This window comes from Ptiloglossa arizonensis, chromosome 1, assembly GCF_051014685.1.
Source record: "Ptiloglossa arizonensis isolate GNS036 chromosome 1, iyPtiAriz1_principal, whole genome shotgun sequence".
In the NCBI taxonomy this organism is placed as follows: domain Eukaryota; kingdom Metazoa; phylum Arthropoda; class Insecta; order Hymenoptera; family Colletidae; genus Ptiloglossa; species Ptiloglossa arizonensis.
Window position 1 is genome coordinate 15,603,047 of NC_135048.1, and position 21,798 is coordinate 15,624,844.

The 21,798-nt window shown below is 34.5% G+C and overlaps 3 protein-coding genes across 3 annotated transcripts in view; 2 read left to right on the forward strand and 1 right to left on the reverse strand.

The window, feature by feature from the left end:
* The window catches only part of LOC143150463 (uncharacterized), a 44,847-nt gene extending 39,497 nt beyond the window's left edge, over positions 1-5,350 (forward strand). The window contains exon 8 of the mRNA XM_076318743.1: positions 1,056-5,350. Coding sequence (XP_076174858.1) covers positions 1,056-1,225 — 170 coding nt within the window. The 3' untranslated portion in view covers positions 1,226-5,350. The remainder of the gene's footprint in view (positions 1-1,055) is intronic.
* A 527-nt stretch (positions 5,351-5,877) lies between these two features.
* Positions 5,878-20,887, reverse strand: LOC143150479 (COMM domain-containing protein 4). Its single transcript, XM_076318766.1, has 8 exons — positions 20,782-20,887; positions 8,261-8,308; positions 8,094-8,165; positions 7,301-7,366; positions 6,961-7,000; positions 6,620-6,820; positions 6,089-6,235; positions 5,878-6,014 (listed from the first exon to the last, which is right to left on the reverse strand). The coding sequence occupies exons 2-8, from the start codon at positions 8,261-8,263 to the stop codon at positions 5,977-5,979; spliced, it is 567 nt and encodes a 188-aa protein (XP_076174881.1). The 5' UTR covers positions 8,264-8,308; positions 20,782-20,887; the 3' UTR covers positions 5,878-5,976.
* LOC143150472 (uncharacterized) lies at positions 14,164-19,940 on the forward strand. Its single transcript, XM_076318754.1, has 6 exons — positions 14,164-14,329; positions 18,056-18,283; positions 18,371-18,504; positions 18,712-19,059; positions 19,370-19,551; positions 19,676-19,940. The coding sequence occupies exons 2-6, from the start codon at positions 18,058-18,060 to the stop codon at positions 19,833-19,835; spliced, it is 1,050 nt and encodes a 349-aa protein (XP_076174869.1). The 5' UTR covers positions 14,164-14,329; positions 18,056-18,057; the 3' UTR covers positions 19,836-19,940.
* Positions 20,888-21,798: the final 911 nt, after the last annotated feature.

Sequence of the window (21,798 nt, forward strand, 5' to 3'; positions counted from 1 at the left end):
GGACACGTAGTCTTGGATCCGATATAGCCGACTTCGAGGTTTGCTTTTGTTTGTGTTTTTATCGACGAGACAAGTAAAACTTTTTTATTTTTCCTTCTTTTTAAAAGAAACTTTTACCATCGTATTTGCGAGAGTTTCTCGATTAAAATAACACCAAACGCGTTGTGATTTGAACGATATTTACGTATTTAATACATAAAAATAACTTTCTCGTCTCAGATACTAAATAAACAAATATAATTCGAATTCTATCGCGTTTGGTCTCGTTTTACCTTTAAAAAACTTCAAAGTTGGTAAAAGTTTCGTGAAAGAAAAAATCAAAAAGTTCCATCGTTAATTTTGTCCCGTCGATATTCGAGTTCGTTTCGGGTTACATCGCTTCGGGATGTACCAAGGGGAATTCCCCTCAGTTGTGAGACTGAGCAACAGGCGGTCTTCGCGCAGTTGTTCAACCTTCACTCTATCCTACTATAAAAATCGGTTTTAGGTTTGTAGCGTCTATCACGGTGACCAGATTTTATTCCCTAATTCGCTGACCGGGAGGAGTGGGAAAAGGTAGTGTGGTGGGGGACTGTCCCACCCCCTCGCGCATCGTTCAAGATACCAGAGTGGGGGAAGGTCTAATACCTTCAACGCACGATGCGAGGAGGAGGGGCGTAACCCCACCGTACTACCTTCTCCCACTCCTCCCACTCAGCGATTCAGGGAACGAAATCTGACCACGCTGACCGCGACGTTTAACGTATTAACCCTTTGGACTCGAGAGGAGATCCTCGGTCGCCACTTAATTCAGTGTACTATTTTCGATCCGGAAATTGGAATTGAAATATTATGTTCTTTCGTTACTAATGCTATAAATTCTATTGCACAAAACAAACTCCAATATTTATAAACGTTTAAGTACCATTACTCTCGTAACTAATACTACAAAATAACAAGTACAATTATTTTTTACAACACGGTTCGAACAAATATCGGGGTCATCCTCGTATATAGAAAACCAACGCTTTAACGTGTTAATTAAGTTTCTCACGTGTCTGTTTCTGATCGTTTAGAGGTGACCATAATACCGACTTACGACACCGACACTTTGGGCTATTGGGTGGCCGACAACGAGGAGGCCCTCGCTGCGAACCACATCGATCTCTCGCCCTCGGCGTCCCGGTGCACGATCAATCTCCAGGACCATGAGACTAGCTGCAGTGCCTACAGACTCGAATTCTAGGGATTGGCAGCCTGCTCAGCCGTAATAGTCGAGTTCTGAGCGGTGTCCAGAAAATACACCATCGCTTCGTTTCTGGACTCGTTTCCATGAAAAAAAATCGAGGCGCCGCAAAACCGTCGTGACCCGCCGTCCCTACCTAGCGACTCCCGGAACATCGAGAGAGAGATCCCCGTGGAGAGGCTACGTCGTGTTCATTCAGAGTTAACGTGGCTTAACCCGGGCGGAAAATATTCACCATTTAACTTTAACGCACGAATTCAATTCAGATTTGTTCCTAGATTATAGATCATCGGGTTTCATCGATACCGAAACGTCTTCTTCCTCGCTTCTTCGTTTCACTGTTGCCCCACCCGAACCCCATCCATTGAAATACAACAGGAAACATAGGACGTAAGACGATGATCGATCGTTCTTCTTCCCGCCCGGGTACGATCTACGAACATTAACCTCTGAGTAAAGCGTACCTAGCCTCCGCGTGTCTATCGTTTATTCGCTAATTTTTTCAATGATGCTTACCCGGAAAGGCATAGATATATTCATAGTGTGTCTGAACGCGTTACTGCCAGAACAGTGAGAACCGTAAGGGAGACCGTATACGCGCAACAACATTCAAAATGCTCGAATATCGTTGACAAAATCACGAACGAACGAACGAACAAAGAAACAGTACCGGTATACAATTTCCGTTGGTACGATCGATTCCAAAGTCCACGATCTGGTAGTGCATCGGATGCCCTCCGAATCACCGGCAAATGGTACTCCACTGTACAAGCGTAGTCCCTTGGCATTAATATCCGTGGAATTCGCTCGTGTAACACGCAAAAGGAAAACATTGGTGTTCGTTGTAACACCTCTCCTCGACATCGTGAAAAACAATTACCTTTTTATATTTCGACACGGTCGCCGCTTTAAGAGCAGCGTGTGGTACACCGATTACCGTCAGTGGGTCATTAGGAAAGGAGTCTAGGGATATCGAAGCAGACAGGAACAAGGCAAAAGTCGATAACACTGACAGGACACACGAATACGAAGAACAATGGTGGGCGAATTAACGCGCGTGTATAGTAATCGAAGGAAGAGAAACAAAGTGGACACGATAACGACGACGACGACGAAGAAGAGGAAGTAGAGACACTTCCTTCTTCGTATATATCTTGAATCTCTGAAAAGGCAATAGGTCAATTCGAGCTTGAATTAATCCGACTCGTAATTAATGTCAACTTTCTCGTCTCGTAAGTGTCTATTCGAGCATAGATAAACGACTATATACATTGGCAAGTATTAGATAGAAATTATCTATGTGTCGTGTTTCTATACCGTAGAGAATAGAAATACAAAGTTTCGTAAGTTTTAAAGGACGAGCTTCGATGGTCGTTACAAGTCGAATAGATTTAGACGGAAAGTCAAACGAAGAAAGGAACAACCAACCAACGACGCGTTACAGGCTACGAATGTTTAAACGTTCCATTCCGAGGTGTAATTCGTGTCTGCGTAACGACGATAGGCGAACAATTAAGAAACGAAATCCGCTATGGGGGATTCCTTTTCTCGCACCGATGAAAGTAAATGACGTCGGAGGAAGAAGAAGAAGAAGAACAATTTTCGAGACGGCGATAAATTCGTACAACATCCATCCAATGGACGAAGTCCACGTTCGATAATTTTATCGGAGCGAAAATCTCTGTTTCTTCATAATCCGTTCAAACCGATACGTTACAAACAGAGTTGGTCGCCCCTGTCGTAAATCCGTTTGTAGGTATTTTTTAGAAGCCGAATGTTTCATTTGCAGCAAATGAAATACCATGTTCTCGAGGATGAGAAAGGCATGAACTCGAAACGCGCACCATTTTCAAATTAGACCAAACGATGATTGCGGTGTCGTACCGATGATGAGTATCGTACGGGATAACGTGTTCGTCGATGAAAGAGAAAAAAAAAAAAAAAGAAAAGAAAATTGACGAACAAGTAACAAAAACACTTCTCTGCCCCTGAGATCTCGAGGAACGCGCGCTGGCTCTGATATGCACTCCTAACGAAGTTTTCGGATACTACGTTCATCGCTGTTAATATAAACGAGAGATACTGTCTCTTAACGGGACGTGTATCGATCGTTGTCCAGTATCATCGCAGAGAAATTAAAATCGATTCAGATTTTTCTACTTACGTACATGTCTCCTCATTACACAAAGTACACGTTTCGTTGTAACGATTACCTTATGAACGAACGAATTGTGGTCGAACGAGAGACAACGATGTCGCAACACTTTGAACGATGATGATGATGATGACAACAATGACGACGACGACGATGTTGACGATTCATGATGATGATGATAATGATGATGTTGAGAACGAGTAGATATATATACATAAATATATATATATATATACATATATATATATATACATAATAAATACAGTGACAATGAGAAGCCGATAACAATGCTTCGCAATGGAAAAACATCCGAGCTTGATAATAAAAGTGAACACAGTTAAACTGTTTTGTGATATTTTTATCCCGGTCTCGATGGGTAATATTTATAATTCCGAACGTTATTATTATTACAATCGCCCGGTAACCCTAGAACTCATCATCATTATTATCACCGCCGATATAACCATCGTTACTATTATTATTATTATTATTATATCTCGCTATCGCTACCGCTACTGCTGGTAACAGTAAACACACAATCGTTGTTACTTTTATTATCATTATCATCATCATTGATAATCTAGAGTACCACTACCACCGCTATTAATATTGCTGTTACTGCTGCTGTTGTTGTTGTTGTTGTTGTTGTTGTTGATTTCGTGATGGACAACACCAGCATCGCTATCATTATCATCGTCGTCAACATCAATCTCGCTTGTTTGCGAATAAGAACGGAATTTCTTTGATCGTAAATCGGAAAAATTTAGAAACATAAATATATGTGTGATGACGATGAAGCATGTACCTATGTATTTATGTATTATTTATTGACAAGTAATAAAGACCAGCTATTTAGGTAGGATGTTAAAATTATGAAATTGAATTTAACGGATACGAAAGGCATAAATAAACGAATAAAGCTTATAACGATTGGTTAAACGAGATGAACGATTAAAGGTACACGCCGGACGAGTTATACGGAAAGTGGGACGAATTTAATTTGAACGAAGGAAGAGTATAAATATTGAGAACGAGCTTTCACTAAGACAGTTTAGAACAAATACGAAGGTGAGAAGAATACAAAATATATATATATTATACACACACACAAAAAAAAAAATATATATATATATATATATAATATATGGATGCAAGGGCAAAGAAAATAGAAAGAAACTTAATTGTGCAAAAAATGAAGTAACGATAAAGAATTACAAAATGTGAGCCTCAACACCTGTACGAACCCCTAAATCGCGGTGCTTATCGGGTGTGAGAACGGTGATACGATTTCATTTGAAAATCCGTTTAAAAGAGCCGAGTGAAGTTTTTTCTCTCTCTCTCTCTCTTATTTTTCTTTTTCTTTTTTTTTTTTTAATTCTTTCCTTCAATTATCGACGTATCTGACTCTCGAATGCAACGGGGTAAATGTTCTCGTTCGGTCTTTGGCGTTCGTGCCACACGATTACCCAAATCCAAAGATTTTTCAACCAATTTCAGACCCGATCGAATAATAACGGTACACAAGTCGATGATCCACGAAATAAAGCAATCTACACGTTCTAAGGCATGGTAGATCAGAGTAATGTTTACTCCACGCGAAAACTATCGGATACGCCAAGGTTCTAGTCAGAAAATCTCGTTTCCTAATGTTAAAGTCATCTAGTCATTCACAGGCGGGTCCTCTGTCCTTATGAGATTGCACCACAAACATAAAAGCGACTGCAGTCTTTCACGATTATATTATACAAGTCGCGGTTCTCACCCCTTGAAGCGCATCGGCGCGTCGCGTTTATCGAATAACGAATTAAAATACTTACTGTGGAGTGTTCATGGTGCTATGATTATTATTATTATTATTATTATTATTATTATTATTACTATTATTATTATTATTATTATTAATATAGAAATAACAATGTTATGCTATATGACAAAAATGATAATATAATAAATATACATTATACCTTAAATAGAGGACACGTTTCTTCGTCAAAGCATGCGAACAATATCCTTTACGTATTGCGAGACATCCTTCAACGATTTCCATTTTTTCAATTAAAGTAATTTTTTGATGTTCGTTACAAAGTCTCGGTTACCGAAACAACTCCCATTTTGTAAACATTTTCACTTCGAATTAGTAAACGAACGCGACAACGAACAATAATTTTGGAACGCAATCGTCAGAGAAGTCATTAATCGGTGAAAGCTTTCGGTGATTCGATACAACTTGACAAAAGAAAATCTAAATATACTGAAACTGTTTTCGTGGCTTTGATAAGTGATGCTTCTTTTTTTTTTAATTTTCAATTCACCGATTCTCGTTGAACGTGCTTCCTTGCCAATCGTGAACCAATAGAATTCCTCCTTTAAATTCTGGTATCCATCGAAGTGAACGTAATCGGTGTATCTCTGTTTCAACAATGGAAATGAACAAGAAACCGAGGGGAAAAAGCTTGCGATAAGGATGGGAGTACGATAAATCGCAAACACGGTAATATATTGCTGTATTGTTATTATTATTATTATTATTTTAATTCATAAACCGTATCGTACAGCAGCAGTGTGTAATACGTGAAGTCTTCCGGATGTAAAGTACCTAAAGGTTTTCCATTAAAGACTTTGCCCTTCGTAATTCTTGAAAAAGAAGAACAAACGAGTTAGAACACACGGATTTACAACTTATTGACATTTCACGTGTAACTTCTCACCTGCCAACAAAACTTGCACGTCGTCCTTCGAGATGTTTATAGTAGAACTTTCTTCGCTGCCATCTAATTTCTTCAACTTGAGGGACACCATGGAAAATGGCGACGTATTATCGCAAGGTAGTACCTCGACCGATGACAATCGACTGACTGCAAAAACGTTGTTACGATAAATTACAGTTCTTCTTTTTTATTTAAAAAAACGACAGAACATTCCACGATTGAATACCATTACTTCGATATTTCGTATTTCGTTTTCATGCAAATACTAAGAAATTTACAATTAGAATGAACCGCGATTAAATACCCAGAGAATATGGAAGAGTGCGATTTACCACTAATCGAAGACCGAAACGTGTAATTTTTAATAGAAATGAACGAATAAATGGAAAAAGAATAATACGTTCAACGAAATATAATAAAAGGAATATTTTCGTGAAATAATACAATACAATCGTAATAAACGATCGTTGTGTACTTCAAATTCATTGAAATCGCATTGTCGTAGAATACGCCGATTTTAATTGTAATTACCTCTCAAAGATTGCGCAGATAGCGCAACTGTAATTTGAGGACAATGATCTGTATGCAGTCTGGCAATAGCAGCACTGTGTTCTCGAGGCAGACCTAATTGTTGCAGTTCGCTGCTTAAATCAGCAGCAGACACACCGTATCGAGCTGATGACGCGAAGATCAACTCTAGAGCCGCCACCATAGCTTTTGCATCGTCCAATTCTTCGCGAGAGAGAAACAGTGAAAAACAACACGAATAAAATGATAGAAAAGGGACGTTTCTCGTTGCATTTGAATCTCTTCGAATAAATTCCATAAAATTTAGATTCGAACTTTAAAATAATAAAATTGGACACACTTACCAACTTTAGCATCTTGAGTAATCTTTTTTATCTTTTCTTCCTGAAAGAAAGCACCATGGAAATGTAAGAGATAATTATTGTGGGAGAAAGTTATGTATATATATTGGAAAAATTATCCTGTGGCTTTGTTAAGTATATTATACGTATAAAAATAGTATATTATTATTTTGTTTGTGTATATATTATATTAGGTGAGATTTGTAAGTAAAATCATCGTTGACACATTATAATGATAAAAGAAATTATCGACATACATGGGCGATCGATAATAAAAACGCAGCGAAAAAAAAGTATTGTTCGTTCGAATTAATGCAAAATAAATCCATGGATTTCCACTTACATCGAGTTCTCCTTCTGCGAGATATTTTGCAACTGTTTGGCCTAATATTTTTATTTTGATAGATGTCTGGAAAGAAAGAACGATACTGTAAAGGATTATCGCTTACATGTTTAATTATAACCGAAACGCTTAAAATCGTGTAAAATATAATACTATATATATATATCTAATTAAATACATTATGCAAGAATAGCGTTATTACTGTGACAATCATTGGCCACTGACAGTTTGCTTCAGTTTCTTCAATATATTCAGAAACAATACTTAGGTAACTTTAAAAACAAATGGTGACCAGTTCCATTACAGGCATTCGTATATAAAACAACTAATAAATTTTCTACAAACCACATACCATTTCTTTTTGCGAAAACTGTACATTTGAACTAGATAACGAATATAAAAATTGTTACTGGAAACGAAGTTGTTTATTGTTACTGTAAATAAACTAATAAAAGAGAATAATGTATTGTTCAATTATTACTTTCTCTTCTCTACTAAAATAAAACTGAGATCATTTTTTATTTTATTATAGTAAGTAATATCTTTGTTACATAAAAATAAATTTTCGTGTTTGTAACAAAAGTAAAAAAAAAAATTTTTTTGTAACATTTACAAATAACTTCTGCATATATAAAATGGAAACTCGACATTAAATTTGATCCAAATCTCTCGGATTAAAAGTGAAAGATCAAAAATTGAAATGTTGCCATTATTTTTAAATTTTATCGATGAATGATAAATTAGTAGATTTTTTAGTGAATTTAGTTTAATGAATTAAACTAAAAACTCGTACCAGGCGCGACAACGTGTTGATTTCTGCCAAGAGCCAATCGGGACAATCTCCATCGCCTAGAAATCTGAATTTCTACGAGAAAACAAAAAAAAAAAAAGAATATGTTGCTTTAACAAATACCATACATCGATGTGCACGTTCTTTGGATACTTTTAAACGTATCTTACCATTTTCGATGATTTTTCTCCTAAGCATACGACGAATAAATCCCTCGTCTGAAAGGAGTAGTGAATATTTAAACGACAAATAAAAAATATTGCACAGCTAATGTAACTATGTAGCTAATTTCCCATTCGTCATCGTTTGGACGATTTAGTTGAATGACCATAGCCAGATTGCGCAAGAGATCATTCTATTAAGCATGGCTGCGCGTTCTTTCACGCATCGTAACGTTCTTACGATTATGCGTATCGTTCATAATTCAGAGGAAGAAACCGTGTATCTCGTTTCGTAAGTTGACGTCTATTTTAACAAATTTGTCGAAGTAAATGCCTACGTGACAAAAATACACCGAATATTACGAGCAGACGAACAAGCGTTATGGTACTTGGAATGTACCTTCATTTCCACCTTCATTACACCTTCATTTCTATCCAGAAGTATTGGAACAATTATACAAAATTCTTTCAAGATTCCATAGCATCGTTTAAATTATGTATCTTTACCGCCATATCGAAATCTTACGTCACACGAATAAGTCTTTGTGCTTGTAGTTGAAACTATTTATGTTAATTAGGACTTGGTTTTCATTTTTATATACAAAATTTGTTCTTCTCATTTTTATATACAAAATTTGTTTTTCTCATTTTTATATACAAAATTATTTATTCTCATTTTTATATACAAAATTTGTTCTTCTCATTTTTATATACAAAATTTGTTCTTCTCATTTTTATATACAAAATTTGTTCTTCTCATTTTTATATACAAAATTTGTTCTTCTCATTTTTATATACAAAATTTGTTCTTCTCATTTTTATATACAAAATTGTTTATTCTCATTTTTAAATACCAAATTTGTTCTTCTCATTTTTATGTAAAAAACGTTTTCTCTTCATTTTTATATACAAAATTTGTCCTTTTCATTCTCGTATACAAAATTTTCTCTTTTCATTGATTATACGTTAATATAAAATGACTTATAACTGAATACTATTATTATTGAAAATCGAAACTAAAAATATTACAGACTTATCAAAGGACCCGAAGAAACTCTATTTGATATTTTACATCGCAAAGAAAGTAGATAACTGTTGAACGAAATATTAAGGAGTTAAAGAGAGAAGAAGAGAGAAAAAAGGATAGACATTTTTTTTACATAAAACAAAATTCTCTCCAATGGGACGTATAGTATCGTTGCAACAAATTTTCGAAAATACCCACTTTTGTACCTTTTAATAATTAACGTGCATTGCAAAGAGTGTTCACCACTTTTCTATGAAAGATACAGGGTGTTTCATTACTTATGAACAGGAATGTGTATCGATTACATTGAATGCATACGATCTACTCGTGAGTATTAAATACGTAAATGCTCCTAATCTTCGATTTTAACGAGGTCTTTTCCCATTAAACACCATAAATCACGTTCTAGTGATTTCTTACGTGTAAACGGTGACGTATCGTCGACACAACAGGTGTGATTGCTGCAACAGGTGCGGTCGTTGAACAGTCTCTAATTTGGACATGGAAATCGATCGATAATTTAACAAGGACCGAGATATCGTGTGCACGTGACAATTGGACAATTAGTCCTTTGGTCCCGAGGGGAGACTGTCAACGCGTTACCTAACTTAGTGTACTCTGTCACCTAACTTAATTACTCTGTCTAATTCGAGAGAACTTCGTGATATGGGATTCGAATTGGGATTTGAACATTGTACTCTTGGAAAATGTAAACACATGTACGTGAAGCATTTTTTCTTTTCACTTTTATGTGCAATTACAATAAACTCGAAAGGAGTTTTTGAATAATTTTTATAAATATAGTAATAGTAGTCACGAGAAGGTAAGACTCTCTGCAGATTCTTGATTACTATTGAAATAAAAATGTTACATTCCGGATTAATTATTTAACAATTTAACCAAAACTGATTAATGACAATTGCAAAAAATAGACCTTCTACGATAATGAAAGTTTTCCAAAGTTCTCGAATCCAAACTCGAAGAAAAATTGGTTTGAATCGTAACTGATTTTGTTGTACATATTGAGTATACAATGTAACTATAGTAGACTCAGAAGAAGTCTTTCTGTAATTTATATATATATATATATATATATATATATATATATATATATAATAATAATAGTACTGTCACGAGAAGGTAAGACCCTCAGCAGAGTCTTCACGAAGCATTGGAATAAAAATGATACATTTTGGATTAACTATATCGAATTTAATCCAAAGTGTGCAAAGAGTTAAACAATTGTACGATCAGATGTATCCAATCATCGAATCACCCATAGATGATGGATGTTGTCGCAAAAAAAGTTAGTAAATTTTCCTCTATTTCGAGCCTTGACTTGCCTTTACTTAGATACGAGAATTAAACAGAACTAACAGCAGTAACAATTTACCATTAACTGTTCGCAAGACCATCGCGAGTTTCTCTCTCTCGTTTGAACCTTTGTAGTGTCGCTATGTCTCTCCAATTGCATTCTAACGAGAAAACATTCAAAGTTACAACGACCTCACAACTCGACAAAAGTTTCAGTCGTTCATTCGAATGAAAAATCTTTGTACACATGGGAAACAGTTTTCTTCCCTGGAGTCACGTTTTCAGTTGACTCGTTTGTTCGTTTTGCAGCAATAAGAAAAGTTATTTTCCCACCATATTTAAAGAGGCACTTGTTGATTTTTTTTTTTCATTAATTCGTTCAGTAGAAGCTATTCCTGTTTGTGTCTAAGCTCATCGACCAATGGTGTTCCATAAGGTCTAAGTGCTACAGCTGACAGAAAAAAAAAAAAATTAAAAAAAAAAATATGAAAAGAAAAGAGAGATTGAAAATAAGAGAAAAAAGAGAACATTGTATTCGTTGATAAATATTTTTGCCTCGTATTTATGAACGACGTGGAACCGTTTAAGATCCATCGATCTTTCTGTTCTCACGCGAATCAAGAATGTTCTGTCATTGGTTGAACAACAATGACTCTGAGAGAAACCTATCGATAAAGTACGAAAGTTGCCATATCGATATTAGGAAAAATGCTTTCGAATGAAAAACTATTCCTCTTACTGGCAGAGAAATGTTGTTTTCGGTTTGGTTCTGCAAAATGGTAGCACCCTTTGTATTCATATACAAACAGATTTCTGCGAAGAATGTTAAACGTTCCGAAGAAACGTCTCGACGACTGGATAAATCTACTGACTGGAATTAATAGTAACACCTTGCCCACTCTAGCGTAATTTTCAGCGAGTGCTTAACTTTAACACTAGAACTACCACAGGGGTCAATTTGACCTGTTTGAACTTCTTTTTCAAATTATTTATTAACGGTGTCTTTGTCTACAATATTTGTGGATATTTATCGAAATAGACAATTATTGTTACTCGTAAATTAATTTGCCCTTTAACACTAGAACTATCACAAGGGTCAATTTGACCTTTAAGAACTTCTTTTTAAAATTATTTATTAATTGTAGGTGTCTTTGCCTACAATATTTGTGGATATTTATCGAAATAGACAATTATTGTTACTCGTAAATTAATTTGCCCTTTAACACTAGAACTATCACAGGAGTCAATTTGACCTTTAAGAACTTCTTTTTAAAATTATTTATTAATTGTAGGTGTCTTTGCCTACAATATTTGTGAACAGTTATCGAAATGGACAACTAATAATACTCGTAAATTAATTTGCCCTTTAACACTAGAACTATCACAAGGTTCAATTTGACCTGTTAGAACTTCTTTTCAAAATTATTTAATTATTAACAGAGTCTTTACTTACAATATTCGTGGACAATTATCGAAATGAACAACTAATGGTACTCGTAAATTAATTTGCCCTTTCCCCATATAATTTCTAAGATACCCATGTGATCTGAGATAAATAAAAATACATTTCATTGTCAGTAGTTCTAGTGTTAAATACAACAGTTATCGTCTTCGTTATCGTCAAGAATAACGTCAAATATAATAATTAAGTAACTTACACAATACTTTCTCTACTTGGACGTCGATCATAGATTTAATTTACATTAATTCGAATAAAATTTAGCAATAATCGTTAGATCTCGATAAATGTCAATGGAAAGAGGTAATGGTTACTTCTTCGAGTTTTTATTAAATATCAAACTTGAATTATTACATCGCACAAGACAGAAATTTACGATGGCAACGGGCGATAATATTTTAGGGCACAGGGCAACACATTTTTAACTGTTACGCGCATATGCTACCCGCATTTTTTCCGTATTTCAATTCGTGTTTCTAGCTTAAAAAATTGTTCACGGTGCAATGCAAATTTTACATTCGATTTTTATTGTGCGAGTTCATCAATTCGGGAGACTGTTTTGTTAGCAAATTTTTAAACGAACCGAATCGTCTGAACGGCTTGTTAATTTATCATTTGTAATATTATAAATATTATTCGTAATATTTTAATTTTTGGTAAACAGAAGTCGAAACTCGACCAACACTAAAAATCGAAACTCGATCAATTTTAAAAATCAAAACTCGATCGACATTAAAAATCGAAACTTGATCAATTTTAAAAATCAAAACTCGACCAACTTTAAAAATCAAAACTCGATCAATTTTAAAAATCGAAACTCAACCAACATTAAAAATTAAAATTCAACGAATTTTAAAAATCAAAACTCGATCGACATTAAGAATCAAAATTCCACCAACTTTAAAAATTAAAATTCCACCAACTTTAAAAATTAAAATTCGATCAATTTTAAAAATCAAAACTCGATCGACATTAAGAATCAAAATTCGACCAACTTTAAAGATTAAAATTCGATCAACGTTAAAAATCGTAAATCGACCAACGAATCCTAAATAATATCTAATAATACGATTGTTCAGCGTTTTGCGCGAACAATACGTACGAAACAAAACTATTCGCAAAAGTAATTTTAATTTCCGATCGAAATACATATTTTCGTGTAACGCCAACGCAATGTAAAGAAATCCAGCAACGAACACGCGAACCGATCGTCGACTGAACGTACTTCAGAATATAATTTGTGCTCGTTATACATTTATGCAAAAACTAAATATCAATGATTCCTTCGAATCGTAGATTTCCACCAATTATGTAAAACAATTAAGCTCGGGGCTATTCGAGACGAGAAATATTATTATTTTACAAAAGTCTGTCAGATACGAAAATTCAGTGCACTTCTAGAAACTTTGTGCAGTATCGCATTGTATCACAGATACAAGGTGTCTTTACGAATAAAGTAATCGGTATTAGGTCTACCCAGAAGACGATTATTCATTCAACAATATCATCGAAATATAAAATTTACATTTTATATCAAAAATATAAAAAAAAAATAAACACAAACATCTGTGTCTTTGTCGAGTCATTAATCACCATTTAGAAGATACATAAACATCTAGAAGTGATTATCCAGTCGTATTGGAATCATCGAGTAACAGAAGAGGAAGAAATGAAAAAATTGAGACCAATTTTCGGTATCCACGATAGCCTGATCGAATTTTAAGTAGATTAAAGAAAAAAGCGACGTTTCTCTCTGTTTAATATTGAAACGATCCGATCGCATTATCGGTATGCAGAAAATGAATGGGAAGACGAGCTCAATGTCTCGATAAAATGTGCGATGGTTGCCACGATGAGAGTAGAGGTACAAAAATCACCGAGGATGAGGGCAGTGGGACGAAGAACCGACGAAGAAGGGATGAAGAGGAGAGAAGATGCGGAGAAACGGTGTGACAGAGATATTAAGCGCGAGCAATAATGGCAGAGAGTGAAAGAGATGGTTATGAAGCCGGGGTTGATTTTTTGGACCAATCGGAGAGTGCGCTGGAGGACCACGTGGCGGGTATAAGAAGAGCGACGCGTATCGTTCCTAGCCACTGTACCTTATTTTACTGAAGCTCGCACTCCAGGTGCTCGCGAGTATCTGCTTCCGTCTCATATACACCATCGGTGAGAAAAGAAACATCATTTTCACGATAACGTTAGGTCCACTCGGGTGATAACAGTTGTTGTGTCGAGACGCGCTCCGACATCGAAAGAAACAGTTTCGAAGAAGAAGGTGAGCACTAACATTTAAACGACGATTCAAATAGACAAACGTTTAATCGTCGAACGTTCTTTCTGTTGTTGTTGTTGTTATTGATACACCTACCACGTTACAATTTAAAAAATTGATACTTTTTTTAGAAAATTTTAGATAAAATATCAGAAACAAATTCCTTAGTAACGACGAACAATATGTAATGGAAATGTAATAGGACATTTTTTATTGCGTGAGAATTTTAGGATTTCTTGTCAATTTATAAATGTTCTCTTTGATAATAATTTGGAATATTGGTATCTGTTTCTCGTGTTTTAAAGGTAACTATCGAGCATTTCTTTTCTTGTTTAACTATAAAAAGGTTTTCTTTAATTTAACGCGATACTGACGTTCATTTGTTGTCGTTTTTAATCGAATTAAACGATTGCTGGAATAGTTACGTTTAGAGGGTTGAATCTTCGTTAAGAGTCGTCGGTGGTGATAAGAAGAAAGTTGAATAAACATTCGAAACGTTGTGAGACTAAATTGTTGAAATCGGAAATTTAAATTTAACGAAACAACCGTATAAGTAGTTGCTCGAAATACATTGTTCGTTTTCATACCAACTCGAATCGTATTTGATTTGTTGCGATAGAGATTTCGATTGTGAAAATCGGAGAGATCGAAGTATAAGTGTTTCGGGAAAAATGATTTCCAACGTCGGATAAGGTACTGGACGCAAATGGCGTCTGAAAACAAACAAGAACTTCGATGACAGGTTTGAAAGCGTCCGTTAACTAAATTTTAACACGCATACTGACGAAAGTGCATTTCTGCTTCCTACCCGTTCACCATCGTTCGAGTATTATTGTAAAAGCATTGATCGATGAAAAAAAAAGAAAAGAAACACGCGGAAGTGAAAATAGAATTTTATACAAATTGCTTCTTTTCTTTAATATTTCTTCGAATGATCTCACTCGAACAGTTACAAACTTTGGAAAAATACTTGACCTAACCAAAGGTTCATAATGAAAAAATATTTAAGTAATACCAAAGGTTCGTAATGAGAAAACATTTAATCAGAACCAAAGGTTCATAGTGAAAAAATATTTAAGTAATATCAAAGGTTCGTAATGAAAAATCATTTAATCAGAACCAAAGGTTTGTAATGGAAGAACATTTAACCAAATCCAAAGGTTCATAATGAAAAAACATTTAACCAAAACTAAAGGTTTGTAATGAAAAAACATTTAACCAAATCCAAAGGTTCATAATGAGAAAACATTTAACCAATTCCAAAAGTTCATAATGAAAAAACATTTAACCAAATCCAAAGGTTTATAATGAGAAAACATTTAACCAAATCCAAAAGTTCATAATGAAAAACATTTAACCAAAACTAAAGTTTCGTAATGAAAAAACATTTAACCAAAACCAAAGGTTCCTAATGAAAAAACATTCAACCAAAAGAGATAGACCAAAAGTTTAAAGTTTTCTTAATTATGACAATTGCAAAAAATAGACCTTCCACGAGAATCGAAGTTTTCCAAAGTTCTCGGATTAAAATTCGAAGAAAAATTGATTTCGATCGTAAACTCGACATTCTATTACACATATTGAGCATACAGTATACGTACACACTTAAAAAGAAAGTGACGCTGCACCCACGAAGATGCATTTCGACGTACACGTGCACGAACATGCATGTATGTGTTTGTGTGGGTGTGACGTGAGCGCATACGCGCAACTAACATTATGTTTCTTTTTAAAAATGAAACAAATGCTTTAATAGGAACGCGCAATTAGCAGATTATTTTTCACAAAGAAATTTGTAGCCTGCTTACGTTACTTTTCCATAGAAATGTTACGGTTTATATCTGCTTTTCCATCAAACCTGATTATACATTACGCTAGATTCATTATACCAGATTCATCAAATGGAACAATCTGTCCGCACTTCTTTCATATTTCCGTAAGATTATTCTATTTTAGCAGTACGAGTCGGTGTACTTCTTTTGTCTTTAAAAAACTTTGCAACAAAAAATATTTCTCCTGCAAAACACACCTTCACTTGCACACTTGCAACTCTGATAAGATCTGCATCGACTTTCCACCTACCATAAACTTGCATCGTACAAGCACTGTTTAAAGTTTTGCTCGAAAATACACGCGTCATCTGCTATTTTTTTTTTCTTTTTTACAAAAAGCATTTTCGTTCTTTCCCTATACTTCGTGTTTAATAAATACCGCGCTGAGACGTATATTAAACACGAACAAGCATCGTACACCACGTACGTACGTACACACGTGTATGTGAACAAATACAAACAATATATACCACATTTTACACGTGCTTACATCTTTATCGAACCTTGATTGTTAATATAATACGTCTACGTACGTTTCGTAGCATCAATTGTGTTTTAACTCTTCAACAACTACTTCTGTATCGCATACTAACGTTTCTTTGTTTATATAAACAACAATTTTGTAATAGAAACTGTTTGGACCACTCACTCGAGGATGTACATGTATAATACATACACAATAATAGATAAAATATCAATTTTCTTAAAATTATTCGGAAGATTACCGAACGCGTTGCGAACAGTTTCGTTATTCGTCGCAATGGTACAGAAATATTTATAAACCAATTGCAATTTAGAGTCGTGCTGATAGAAATATTCCTCGAGTTTTGTAACATATATAGAGTAATTCACATCGATGTAATAGCTCGTTTAACGGAAGAACATTTTGTTCGAAGAATTACACCGAAGGGGAAAAAATCAAATCTGTGAAGACGTTGTTTGTAAAAAAAATGGCAAAAAGAGTCAAGATTCCGCTGTGAAAATTATGAGGAACTGTGTAGAGATGAATATCTATCATACGTTGCATCGTTTTTAACTCTTTAACAATATCGTTCGAGACTCGTGGTAAGAAAATCAGACCGAATAAACATTAGGGATGAGTTTTGTCCACATTCGTACTTTCAAATACATTTTCTTGAAAATATTAAAAAGAAACATTACTATAACGTCTTCGAAACAATAATTTATTGCTCACGAGGACAGTGAAACTTGTGACTAAATTTGATATTAATTATAACACATTAATTATCCACATTCGTACTTTCAAATACATTTTCTTGAAAATATTCAAAAGAAACACTATTATAAGGTTTTCAAAACAAAAATTTATCGCTCACGAGGACAGTGAAAGTTGTGACCAAACTTGATATTAATTATAACACATTAATTATCCACATTCGTACTTTCAAATACATTTTTTTGGAAATATTAAAAAGAAACACTACTATAAGATTTTCAAAACGAAAATTTATTGCTCACGAGACCAGTGAAAGTTGTGACCAAACTTGATATTAATTATAACACATTAATTATCCACATTCGTACTTTTAAATACATTTTCTTGAAAATATTAAAAAGAAACACTACTATAAAAGGTTTTCAAAACGAAAATTTATCACTCACCAGGACAGTGAAAGTTGTGACCGAACTATATTAATTATAACACGTGTTATCGAAACTTAAATCGTATGATAAAGGTTCGTAGAAATACTAAGTAACGCATTAGGTGTTTTCGAACGATGATCAACTATTGTTAAGTAATTTAAATCCACGTTGAAGTGTATCGTGATTGAATCATTAATACACAATTATGTATACGATAATTACGTATCGTAATTCCTATCCCCTTATTTGTTTTTTTTTTTACGTTAATTGCGTATAAAACGATTTGTCTCAGGTATGTGGGCGTATCTTCCAATCGTGTCTCTACTGATACGCGCGATCATCGGATCTTCCGAAACCGGAAGCACCCTATCGGATGTAACGCGGTTACAAAATGGAAGCAACGATATCGTTTACCAGAGAAGTGAAAAATCAACAATGGACACATCGAAGGAATGGAAAGAGGGATCGTTCAAAACGGAAAGGAAGAAAACTGAAACTACAACGGACAACATTGTATCAGGTTAGAGAAAACGATCTATCGTTATCTCGATGTAACAGTAACGAAAAACAGTGACCAAGGTCTTGGAACGATGTGTCTCGGTTCCAGATGAAACGAAGAACAATTTCAACGACGTTGAAAATAGTAAAAGCGTCGAGTACGATCGAGGGACCGATTCGAAAATCGTTGTGAAAAAAAGGGAAATTACAGGGATGAATTTCGATAGGTTTGTAAGCAACAAGGTGAGCTTGCATTGTTCGTATCGGATTGTTCAGAAAGTAATTTCGTTTTTTTTGGTGAAAATGAAATACAATTTTTTTAATTAAACATTTTATTAAATTATATATCCTCCATTTTGGAAATGACTTTCCGAACAAACCGATAGAATTCTTCCAGTGGTATTTGATCTTCGAGGTTAGTCGATAATTGGAAAAAATTTTTCGCGACAGCAATTTCCGGAATCCTTCCTAAAGAACGGGATTCTTTTCGACTACTGTCGACTGATTCACGTGCAACCGTTCTACAATCTGGGCGGTAAACGAGGAAACCCGTTTTCTCGTTCGAACGTCCCCGCCACTGGAAAAAGGGACAAATTTACGTACGATCGAGATGATCGGGATAACGTCGATGGATACGACGTTAAACGGATAGCGGACAATAGAAGAATTAAATACCCACCGTTCAACAGTTGGGGCGGGAAAAGGGCAGAGAAAACGAACGAGGAACAGGAACCGTTTGTAGTGATAGTAAGGTCTATATCCGACAATGGCCACTCACGCAATTGGTGGAAATGCGAGGTAGCGTATTACAGGTGTTTTCGAACGATTATCGATTATTGTTAAGCGATTTGAACGCGCGACTAAGTGTATCGTGGTTTTCGAATACTTTGAATTTCATTTTCGCGGGCTTCGAGATCGACGAACTTACGAAAATTTGTACAACGGAGGAACTGTAACTATTGATACCGTAATTGAATCATTAATGCACAGTTGTATGTGCCGTGTCGATAAATTTGGAATTCAAATTTTTGTCATTGGTATTGCAAGTAAATTAGATAATGTAATGGAATAATATATATTTTTATTTATAGTTTTATATTTTTTTAAGAAACGTGTACAAAGGAAGAATACACGGGGAAAACCAGTGACGAAAACAATGCAGCGTGAACATAGAGCACCGATAGATACGGAAAAGGCAACGACCTTTTTCTATGGAAACCCTCTGTACGAAAATGACGAAACAAACGGGAAGGATTACACGACGCAAGAAGCATATACGGACGTGGACTGGTCTGTAGTGTAAATCGCAGTAAACGTAAAAAATTCACGATGAAGGAAATAGAATTCTTTTTCTCGGTTTGAATTTGTTCTCTTTTTTCTTTGATATATTACTACATTTTGTCTACCGTTGCAGGGTAATGTCAATGCCTGAGAAGAGAGAATCAGAATCATTCTACCCATGGGGTGGGAAAAGAAGCCCGAACACGCAAGACTTTCGTTTCGGAGATGATTATTTCAATGAGCTTGCTCCCTCTGCAAAAGGAAGGAAAGTCTTCTTTCCTTGGGGTGGATAAAACTAGCTCAGAAGAATTTAGATTATTCTGACAATTATTTTTGCAATTATCGTTGTATCGAATCTTTCTTAAATAACGAACAGATTTATCGAGCGTTTAAGTTCATTAGCAGTTCAATGTATTTATTTATTCGTCTTTGTTACGATTAAACTTCTACGCCGGATTCTCATACCATAACCTTTCTGTATATAACGGATTTATAGTGTATTGTTCGTGGTTAAAATTGTTTCTTTTAAATTTTGTTTTTAAGAAACTTCCCGATATATTACGTTCTGTGTATTCACATCATATATGGATGTATACGAAAAGGCAATGGTATCGACACGACGAAAAATGCTGTTTAATAGGCAGACGTTTCGATAGGTTTACGAATACCTTCTGGTTTCCTCTCTGAATATAACGTTTGCTCGTCATTAATGCAAGGAAACAGTACGAAAGAATGCTTACTACGATTATGATAAAGATGATAAATGCGTATGAAAGTTCATGATATTCGTATTAATTGAATTCCAAATAACCACAAACACAGATTATTTCCGGCAATACGATTGTTTGGTTTATTTTATTTTGTTTGGTTTACCATCGGTCATTGTACATTTTTTATCCTTTCTGTAGGTATCTGTTTGAATTTAATTTCGACGTTACCATCGATGCTTATAATACGTACATGTGTTTAACGTGAATCATTCAATGACAACAGTTTACGTTCTTATTGTTTAATTAATGCAGGTGTAACACAGGCAATCATCAATACACGATTATTTAATATTTATAGTAAAGAATTTAAGAAACACGAAATACGTCGAGCGATGTATTATATGTAAATAAATACTTGGATGATCGAGACCTTTTGCAGTTCTTTACGCATCTATATCGAATCTATGTAGTATATTATTGGGTACGTAAACGAATAATTTGATATATTTTCACAAAAGAAATAACTTACCCAATGGAATTACTGTTTAAACAATTTTGACAGGTTAATGTATAGAGGTTAGGAACGATTCCGCCTACGACGTTGTATACGTATCACGATGTAAGCGTGATAAGCATGGCAGCACTGCAGGGTAGCCAACGTAACAACTCGTCACAAATTATCGTTTTACGGAATTGGTGTTATTTCTTTGCAAGATCTTTTTTATTCGTATAAAATTTGCACAAGCTTTGTCATATTTATCGGAGTACCATAAAGTGCTTTCTACCGTTGTTAATTGAACAAAATCTTTTATCTTTAAACTTCAATGCAAACAATCGAACTCTCTTGTTATAGCTTTTAACCTCACTGTGTTTGCGTGGTAAAGGTATTAAATTTCAATGATACTTTCCTATTAGAGACTATTTAATTTATAATTAGTCAAATGGAATACATTTTCGTATTACTTTAAGATTTAATTGCCCTTGTTAAATATAATTTGTTTAAATTCAAGTAAAATCTCTTAACACCCAATAATCTAATTCCTTCATAGTTTGTTTTGCTAATTTTCTTTAACTGTACGTTAAATCTATTGATCTTTCTTACTTAAATGAAAGAATAGCATTATTCTTCCTTTATACATTGGTATAATTTGAAAGAAAAAATTAATAAGGATACCTGTAGTCAAATAGATTACCTATAGTTTTTTATGTACATTAGGATTTAGATTTGGTTAGGTTATTTATAGTTCTATACATTACACAGGTAGTGTCATTGCATAGTATCGTTTGGAAATGAAGGATATTTCTTAGGTTGCTTAAACATTAATACAAAAAGTAAAACCAATGGATGAAAAGCAAACAATCTAATTAAATTATTCGATAGTACTTTCTTTAATATTTTTACATTTATTACTATTTATCCCTTTCTTGAGATTTTAACTTAACCCCTATGTAGCATTTTTTGTATTAATCTTAATTCATAGATACAAGAAACATAGTACAAGCAGCACTTTAGATGTAAGTAAAATTCATTGAGTATGAATTTGCT